General features: G+C 42.4%; 1 protein-coding gene across 1 annotated transcript; it reads right to left on the reverse strand.

The window, feature by feature from the left end:
- Window positions 1-1,385: 1,385 nt before the first annotated feature.
- LOC115181965 (homeobox protein HMX1) lies at window positions 1,386-6,315 on the reverse strand. The gene is made up of 2 exons (XM_029743652.1): window positions 5,629-6,315; window positions 1,386-2,392 (listed from the first exon to the last, which is right to left on the reverse strand). The coding sequence occupies exons 1-2, from the start codon at window positions 6,005-6,007 to the stop codon at window positions 1,764-1,766; spliced, it is 1,008 nt and encodes a 335-aa protein (XP_029599512.1). The 5' UTR covers window positions 6,008-6,315; the 3' UTR covers window positions 1,386-1,763.
- Between the last annotated feature and the right edge of the window lie 4,273 nt (window positions 6,316-10,588).

Below are 10,588 nucleotides of genomic sequence, written 5' to 3' on the forward strand. Positions count from 1 at the left end.
AAACGTCTATCGTCTTCGAAGGGATTTGGTTGTGATGAATATCGTTAGCATTGTGTTGTTTCACTCCTAAATATGTGTTGTCCCCGGAAGTTATCTCATGTATCCTTCTCCCGAAGGAATGGCGTCTCCCACATACAGGCAGAGGCTCCTGAATGTTTCATCATAATTAATACATATTTATGACAACAAAGTAAAAGCGTTGTTAACAGTAATGCTATAATATCCACATTACACACATAAAGCCTGTTAGTTCGGATTATAAGAAAGGCTACTTTAGTGAGTCCGTGAATCCTCTGAATAAAACGTCTACCTGTTTTGTAAATAAATAAGATATAATCATAGTTTTATTTTATATTTAACCTTTATTTAACCAGGTAGGCCAGTTGATAACAAGTTCTCATTTCCAACTGCGACCTGGCCATACTAGCCTACTACGGGCCATATAGAAATATGAGGCCTACCAAATAGGTCTATAAACCAACTATATTGTTCAACACTTTCTTATACAGTAGTCTAGTGTACTGAGGCCCACATTCACAACTTGGCAGCTGCCAGCCAGCTCAGGCCTGGAGTTGTAGTAGCGTGATGTCATATTATATAATAGTGCCTATAATTCATTTGTCCTTTCGATGACCCCGTGTGTTTATAAATATGAATGATGACATAAAACCATATTTCCTCTAATGAAGAGACGGGTGTTTTTTCTCTCCCCACAAAGTGAGGAGGGCAGTTCAGTTGTAGGGCAGAGAGCATGTTAGGCCTGCATGCCGGGCACCGCCATGTTAAAAATAATTCAATGAAGTCAAATGTTTTTCCCCCCAGGGGTAAAAAATGGAAACGTGTCGCGAGCTTCTTTTATAAAAAAAATATATTTATATATATATTTTCAAATAGGCATTTTGGTTTTGTTCTCCGCTCCCCTACAGCTTTAGGCTACACACTTCATGTTGTAACTTGTAAAATGAACGTGTATTAAGTGAAGGTCTTTCCGCTGATATGTGTCAGAAGTATCGCTGCCGAGGAGGAGGAGGACTTGTGTAGTTAGCTGCGTACTATTTATTCTGTCCTCCTTGGTGTCTATTCGACGGAAGTAAAACTGGCGAAATAAGATGTGGTAGTTTATATTTGTAGTCTATAGTCAGGGAGGAGCCAAAAGACTGGGTAAATTCCGATCAAATTACAATCAAATTACTACTTACAATTTCACATGGATTGATCCACTGTAGGCTACAAATCATTACAATCCAGACGGACAATTTTTCCCCAAAAAGCAACCTAATATCACAGTCATGTAGGTTCAACTACACACACACACACACACACACACGCACACACACACACACACACACACACACACACACACACACGCACACACGTCACTCATCTCTTGTGATTCGTTTATTTAGAGAGCTATATTGTGGGGGAAAAAAATGACGTTAGAAACTGGCTTTGAATATAAAAGTCTTTGCACAAATAAGTGTGTATTAAAAAAACATAACAATGTGGGCCGGCACAACACTATCATTATCTAGTGTGGCGATAATATAATACAAGTAGATGTGTAAAGTTTAATACAATAACAACATTTTAAAAACACCGCGATCCATTGTAAGCCTAAAGGCCATTTCTTCTAAACTGTTTTCCTTGTATAGTTTTCTGCGACCATTGCAGTTATTGTTATTGCACGATTCTCTATCTTCAATAATTGAATAAATAATGGACGTGACTTGAAGAAAAACAAAACGAAAGATCGATAATGGCGTTTACACCAACCCGGTCATTTGCGAGCGTAGTAAACTCATGGAGTGAGCGAATGAGGAGAAGGGATAGTTCACAGGGTTTGAGAAACTCATCAAATGTGGCGAGACCTGGGACGCGTTGATGTCGAAACCAAACGTCGAGGGCGTGGAGTTTTCGTGATATAGAATCGGTACTCTGACTATCCGTTGGGACGAGTGGGAAACGTTTACGGCCTCTAGATCCGCGGCCAACTGTCTCTTCCATTTGTTCCGTCGATTCTGGAACCAGATTTTCACCTGCGTTTCCGTTAACTGGAGAGAGGCCGCGATACCTGCCCGTTCAGAACTGCTGAGGTACCGTTTCATATCGAACGTCGACTCCAACTGAAACACCTGATTCCGACTAAAAACTGTTCTGGTTTTCTTCTTCCGCACAGAGCTCTGGTCCAGATGGGCTTCCGGGTCCGACTGATCGTCAAAGGCATTCTGCGTCTCGTCGTTATCGTCTGTCAGGCTGCTGTCCGCCGTTTTCCGTCCCGTTTTGTCGCTGCCTTCAGTGGGTTCTTCTGACACCGCGGGAGAGACAGAGTCTCGGTCGCTGGCTGAGTGGGAGCAGCAACGGTCATCTGAGCATCTACTGTCCTCTTTGGGATCTGTGGGAAAAAATACAACGTGAATAAAATGTGACTCGAATACGGACACATGGCATCAAAGTCAGAATGATTTCAATAGGCTGTTGCTGAGAACAGAAGTTGGCCATAAAAACAAAGGGTTAAAATATAAGCCTGTAGCTATAGTTAATCTTTGAGCTTAAAGAGTAACAGGATGGAGAGATATCTGACAGAGAGATAACTGATGGAGAGATAACTGATGGAGAGATAACTGATGGAGAGATAACTGATGGAGAGATAACTGATGGAGAGATAACCGATAGAGAGATAACCGATGGAGAGATGACTGATGGAGAGATAACTGATGGAGAGATAACTGATGGAGAGATAACTGATGGAGAGATAACTGATGGAGAGATAACTGATGGAGAGATAACTGATGGAGAGATAACCGATGGAGAGATAACCGATGGAGAGATAACTGATGGAGAGATAACTGATGGAGAGATAACTGATGGAGAGATAACTGACGGAGAGATAACTGATGGAGAGATAACCGATCTAGAGATATCTGATGGAGAGATAACTGATGGAGATAACCGATTGAGAGATAACCGATCTAGAGATATCTGATGGAGAGATAACTGATGGAGATAACCGATTGAGAGATAACCGATGGAGAGATAACCGATGGAGAGATATCTGATGGAGAGATAACTGATGGAGAGATAACTGATGGAGATAACCGATGGAGAGATATCTGATGGAGAGATAACCGATGGAGACATAACCGATGGAGAGATAACCGATGGAGAGATAACCGATGGAGAGATAACCGATCTAGAGATATCTGATGGAGAGATATCTGATGGAGAGATAACTGATGGAGATAACTGATGGAGATAACCGATGGAGAGATATCTGATGGAGAGATATCTGATGGAGAGATAACTGATGGAGACATAAACGATGGAGAGATAACTGATGGAGAGATAACTGATGGAGAAATAACTGGATGGAGAGATAACTGATGGAGAGATAACTGATGGAGATAACTGATGGAGAGATAACCAAGCTGACCAAGGTAGTCAGGGGGTCTATGCATTCTTAATAGCAGAATGAGGTCAAAACCGCACCCTATTCCCTATATAGTGAACTACTTTAGACCAGAGCCCTATTCCCTATATAGTGATCTACTAGTGACCAGGGCCCTATTCCCTATATAGTGCACTACTAGTGTCCAGGGCCCTATTCCCTATATAGTGAACTACTTTAGACCAGAGCCCTATTCCCTATATAGTGAACTACCAGTGACCAGAGCCCTATTCCCTATATAGTGAACTACTAGTGACCAGGGCCCTGTTCCCTATATAGTGAACTACTAGTGACCAGAGCCCTATTCCCTATATAGTGAACTACTTTAGACCAGAGCCCTATTCCCTATATAGTGAACTACTTTAGACCAGAGCCCTATTCCCTATATAGTGCACTACTAGTGACCAGAGCCCTATTCCCTATATAGGGCACTACTTTAGACCAGGGCCCTATTCCCTATATAGGGCACTACTTTAGACCAGGGCCCATAGGACTCCAAAGTATAGAGAATAGGGTGCGATGGGATATAACCTTGTGCCTGTACGGCTGTTCTGAAGAGACCAAGTCCCCTGTCCCCCTGGGTCATCCACTCGGACAAACTAATTACACTCTAGAGCCTTTAATGAGTTTGGAATGGCTGCTGGTACTTTCAGACTAGAGAGAGAGAGAGAGAGAGAGACAGAGAGAGAGAGGGAGAGAGAGAGAGCGAGAGCGAGAGAGAGACAGAGAGAGAGACAAAGAGAGAGAGAGAGAGAGAGAGAGAGAGAGAGAGAGAGAGAGGGGGTCCAAACACTAGCTCGCTGCTTCTGTTAGCTTTACCAAATGAAGCATACTTTTTACCAGGGCCCTGGACTCGTTAACCCTCTCCCTCTATCAGTAGACAGGCTGACCAGACAGGAACAGAGAACACTTCCCTCTATCAGTAGACTGGCTGACCAGACAGGACCAGGGGACGCTTCCCTCTATCAGTAGACTGGCTGACCAGACAGGACCAGGGGACGCTTCCCTCTATCAGTAGACAGGCTGACCAGACAGGACCAGGGGACGCTTCCCTCTATCAGTAGACAGGCTGACCAGACAGGACCAGAGAACACTTCCCTCTATCAGTAGACTGGCTGACCAGACAGGACCAGAGAACACTTCCCTCTATCAGTAAACAGGCTGACCAGACAGGACCAGAGAACACTTCCCTCTATCAGTAGACAGGCTGACCAGACAGGACCAGAGAACACTTCCCTCTATCAGTAGACTGGCTGACCAGACAGGACCAGAGAACACGTCCCTCTATCAGTAGACAGGCTGAACAGACAGGACCAGAGAACACATCCCTCTATCAGTAGACAGGCTGACCAGACAGGACCAGAGAACACTTCCCTCTATCAGTAGACAGGGTGACCAGACAGGACCAGACAATCCCAATATGGCACCCTATCCCCTATATAGTGCACAACTTTTAACCAGGGCATATGGCCATATGGCACCGAGTTTGGTCTAACGTAACACTAACCCATCCATAGGGTCCTGGTTAAAAGTAGTGTACTATATAGGGAATAGGGTGCCATTTGCGATGCAGCCATAGTGACGGGCAGAGTGCGTAATTAGAGATATAGGCTTAGCAATGATGCGCGATAGGACTATCACGACCGCGATAGGACTCTCACGACCACGATACAGACGTAACATATTGTGAGATGTTCTTGTCCCAGATGTAGTTACATGTACTTACTGCGACATGCATGGAGAAATGTGGTTAAACCACCTGGGCAGGTCTCCCTGGTAAAATAGTTTGTGTTTTGTTTTTTACCTGAATGGGACTGATTAAATAAAGGTTATTATGGGATGTTCTAGGCCCTAGATGTAGGCTACAGGCCTAAAACCTCGTGTTGTTACAGCCTAATATAACTGGACCATTCAAGCCCTTTGATCGCAATGAGAAGCTGTTTTTTATATACACAATATACACTATCCTACCAGCTTCTATCATGCAGTCAAAGATAATTATAGGAATATTTATCTAACGGAATATAGACAGATTACTGTATTGCCCATACAGTCACATTTAAACGATGTCTCTTTGGGCGTTTTATTTACAATGGAACTCATACCGTAGATTCGATTATACAGTTAAAAAAACAATTAAACACAACTATTTATCCATTAAAATAAACATATAGGCTACTTACTGCTGGACCTTTTCAGACTGAGTGGTTTGACGTTAACGGCTGCTCTGTACCGTTCTAACCGGGAGTCTCTCCGGGGGGAACCCTCGGCGCCGAGGCCGGAGCAGGCTGCCTCTTGACCGGCTACTTGGCTGGGATGTCCCGCTAAGACTCGGCTAGGATAGACCATCTCATTCCTCTCCATACTCTCCTCCGCGGTCCTGCTACTATACTGGCTGCTGTTGTTGTTGTTGACCTGTCGGTTGAAATACGTTGACTCTCCATTCTTCCTCGAGCCGAGTAGGTTTTCGATGTAAAACGAGGAGACTTTTGACGTTGTCGAAGCCTGAGTGTCTGTCGCCTTGTCGTGCATGATGTTTTTAAGTTGAGAAAACATGCACATTTCCTGGCCACTCGAATAAAACAATCACGACGGGTCTTCCTGCGTCCGTCCAAACCGTCAATACAGTTGACGACGAGCACGTGTGTTCTATTACTCCGCACAACAAAACGGTTATTTTCGTTGTTGATGTGCGTCCCGGCCAGAGCTTAAAAGCATCGTCTCAAACGGGTTACTCCATTCTCCCCTGTTTATAAATGATAAATCCTTACCGAAACGTGGAAATCGTTACCAGGGAGGCCCTGGAGCTCCGTGGCGCCAGCACAGCACCGGGCAGACACCGGAGAGGAAGTAGCCTACAGCGGGAAGAGAGTCAAGTCAAACGGTTGACGAGCGGAGGGTATCCGCTGATTGGACAAGCACAATAGCAAATGGTATTACTCCAGGAGAGGAGAGAGGTTTCCGTCGCAAATGGCAGTCGATCCGTTACACAGTGCACTACTTTTGACCACACCCTTACAGACCCCGGTCAAAGGTATGCACTATAAAATTCATAGGGTACCATTTGGGACGGAGTCGAGAATTACTCTGTCTGACGGGGACTCGCCTCTCGCCTCCCCTCAGCTACTGCCGAGTGCGCGCGTGTGTGTGCCTGCGTGCACCTCCGGGGCCAGGGAGACCCCCCCCCCAGTCAGTCAGTGAAAGAGCCTTTATTTGGGTCAATTAGGAGGCAAATGAAAATACAGGAAGAGATAGAGAGCACAGTCATCCTCCTCGTGGGTCCGGTATGGTTCCACAGCGCTATAAGCTGAAAGGAAGAGCCGTCCGTATCTACTACTGTACATACAACACCGCCTGTTGGCTAACCGGGAAAATGCAGTATGCTGCTTGTCATGTAGGCTCGAAAAAAAAGGGACTCCAAAAGCATCATAGTTTTGATGCTTTTGAGCCCATTTTCTTGTAGACGAAAAATGCGCTGCGTATATCTCTGCGTATAGCTCTGCGTATATCTCTGCGTATAGCTCTGCGTATATCTCTGCGTATAGCTCTGCGTATATCTCTGCGTATAGCTCTGCGTATATCTCTGCGTGTATCTCTGCGTGTAGCTCTGCGTATATCTCTGCGTGTAGCTCTGCGTATATCTCTGCGTATAACTCTACGTATATCTCTGCGTGTATCTCTGCGTGTGGCTCTGCGTAAAGCGTTAATTGGTTCTATTGTAGAGCAGGGACGATAAACAGCTACTGATCGACACAAAGCACCCTGATGATTTATCGCTGGTATTTTGCTGATATCATTCCTTACAGATGAGAAGCCTTCACTAGAGAAATGATCTGAGTGTTAATACGGGTTCTTGTTAATGGAACAGTGTCTGTCTACAACCATCACACTAGTAGTAGTGCATAATACCATTTAAAAATGCTGTAGTGCGTATTAAAGTTATAAACGTATCGTTTTATTTATCATTATCGCTTCAATTCAGGCAATTTACCGAAATATGGATTTTTTGGTCAATATTTTCCAGCTCTACAGGATAATTAATGTAGGCTTACCTGTGGGAGTATATAGGCTAAATATGTTTAGTTATTTTGTCTCTCCATTCTGTTTGTGTATTATTAGTGCACTGTGTAATGTTATGACCCTGTCGTCTTGACTGTATGATAAACCTTAGCTAGGAAGTCTATACTAAATGTCGTCTTGACTGTATGATAAACCTTAGCTAGGAAGTCTATACTAAATGTCGTCTTGACTGTATGTTAATAAACCTTAGCTAGGAAGTCTATACTAAATGTCGTCTTGACTGTATGTTAATAAACCTTAGCTAGGAAGTCTATACTAAATGTCGTCTTGACTGTATGTTAAACCTTAGCTAGGAAGTCTATACTAAATGTCGTCTTGACTGTATGATAATAAACCTTAGCTAGGAAGTCTATACTAAATGTCGTCTTGACTGTATGATAAACCTTAGCTAGGGAGTCTATACTAAATGTCGTCTTGACTGTATGATAAACCTTAGCTAGGAAGTCTATACTAAATGTCGTCTTGACTGTATGTTAAACCTTAGCTAGGAAGTCTATACTAAATGTCGTCTTGACTGTATGATAATAAACCTTAGCTAGGAAGTCTATACTAAATGTCGTCTTGACTGTATGTTAAACCTTAGCTAGGAAGTCTATACTAAATGTCGTCTTGACTGTATGATAAACCTTAGCTAGGAAGTCTATACTAAATGTCGTCTTGACTGTATGATAAACCTTAGCTAGGGAGTCTATACTAAATGTCGTCTTGACTGTATGATAAACCTTAGCTAGGAAGTCTATACTAAATGTCGTCTTGACTGTATGTTAAACCTTAGCTAGGAAGTCTATACTAAATGTCGTCTTGACTGTATGATAATAAACCTTAGCTAGGAAGTCTATACTAAATGTCGTCTTGACTGTATGATAAACCTTAGCTAGGAAGTCTATACTAAATGTCGTCTTGACTGTATGATAAACCTTAGCTAGGAAGTCTATACTAAATGTCGTCTTGACTGTATGATAATAAACCTTAGCTAGGAAGTCTATACTAAATGTCGTCTTGACTGTATGATAATAAACCTTAGCTAGGAAGTCTATACTAAATGTCGTCTTGACTGTATGATAATAAACCTTAGCTAGGAAGTCTATACTAAATGTCGTCTTGACTGTATGATAAACCTTAGCTAGGAAGTCTATACTAAATGTCGTCTTGACTGTATGATAATAAACCTTAGCTAGGAAGTCTATACTAAATGTCGTCTTGACTGTATGATAATAAACCTTAGCTAGGAAGTCTATACTAAATGTCGTCTTGACTGTATGATAAACCTTAGCTAGGAAGTCTATACTAAATGTCGTCTTGACTGTATGATAAACCTTAGCTAGGAAGTCTATACTAAATGTCGTCTTGACTGTATGTTAATAAACCTTAGCTAGGAAGTCTATACTAAATGTCGTCTTGACTGTATGATAAACCTTAGCTAGGAAGTCTATACTAAATGTCGTCTTGACTGTATGTTAATAAACCTTAGCTAGGAAGTCTATACTAAATGTCGTCTTGACTGTATGATAAACCTTAGCTAGGAAGTCTATACTAAATGTCGTCTTGACTGTATGATAATAAACCTTAGCTAGGAAGTCTATACTAAATGTCGTCTTGACTGTATGATAAACCTTAGCTAGGAAGTCTATACTAAATGTCGTCTTGACTGTATGTTAATAAACCTTAGCTAGGAAGTCTATACTAAATGTCGTCTTGACTGTATGTTAATAAACCTTAGCTAGGAAGTCTATACTAAATGTCGTCTTGACTGTATGATAAACCTTAGCTAGGAAGTCTATACTAAATGTCGTCTTGACTGTATGATAAACCTTAGCTAGGAAGTCTATACTAAATGTCGTCTTGACTGTATGATAAACCTTAGCTAGGAAGTCTATACTAAATGTCGTCTTGACTGTATGATAAACCTTAGCTAGGAAGTCTATACTAAATGTCGTCTTGACTGTATGATAAACCTTAGCTAGGAAGTCTATACTAAATGTCGTCTTGACTGTATGATAAACCTTAGCTAGGAAGTCTATACTAAATGTCGTCTATAGCTTCATATTTCCAATAAGTGACCCGTAAAATTGATTTTTTTTCTTCTTCCCGAGCTTATTGAGGAAAATAAAATCCACTGTAGTCAGTCGTCTTCCTGCCGTCGAAGTGTATTATTTCAGAACTCTATAAATCACATCGGTTTAGAAGGGAAGTTATGCAGGTAGAACGGAAGACATGTGACATTGTCTTTTTCAGTTGTCATTATTTCTCTCCGGCTCCCGAGTGGCGCAGCGGTCTAAAGGCACTGCATTTCAGTGCACGAGGAGTCACTACAGTCCATGGTTCGAATCCAGGCTGTGTCACATCAAGGCCGTGATTGGGAGTCCCATAGGGGGGGGGCCGCAAAATTGTCCCAGCGTCGTCCGGGTTTGGCCCGGGTGTAGGCCGTCATTGTAAATAAGAATTTGTTCTTCAAACTGACTTGCCTATTTAAATAAAGGTTAAATAAAAAAAAACATACTATCACAATGTCAATTCTTATTATCGTGTAAAAATTACGGCTATGGGCTTATTGCTTATTGCTTTGCTTTCAACTTCGGTCCTATAGACCTACAATACATCCAACATCGTTTGGATTTCATTTCGGTCTGGACACGGAAAAGAAAGGTATTTAAGACCCTACTGACATAAATATTACAGACAAAACACGTCGGCCTTAAACACCAGTTCCATAAAACGACAGGCCCTACAACTCCCCCCCCTCTAGCCTGGGACCGGAATGAGAGGAATTATGTTTAAGAAGCCTGGCGGTTCGACTCCCCGGGTCGACGAGGTGGAAATCAGTCGATGTACCCTTGAGCAAGACACTAACCTTATTGAATTCCCCTTGTAACTCGCTCTGTATAAGAGCGTCTGCTAAATGACTGAACTATTAAATGATGTTACAACACTCAGGTAGTCAAGAACAGCCGAGATCGCCTATAATGAACTATACATGTTATTGTGCATTAATTATGGTTCAAGTTAATATGGACTTTCCTACTGAAAAACACAGTCTCATCATCCTCCATAGAAATATTATGA

This window comes from Salmo trutta, unplaced genomic scaffold, assembly GCF_901001165.1.
Source record: "Salmo trutta unplaced genomic scaffold, fSalTru1.1, whole genome shotgun sequence".
In the NCBI taxonomy this organism is placed as follows: domain Eukaryota; kingdom Metazoa; phylum Chordata; class Actinopteri; order Salmoniformes; family Salmonidae; genus Salmo; species Salmo trutta.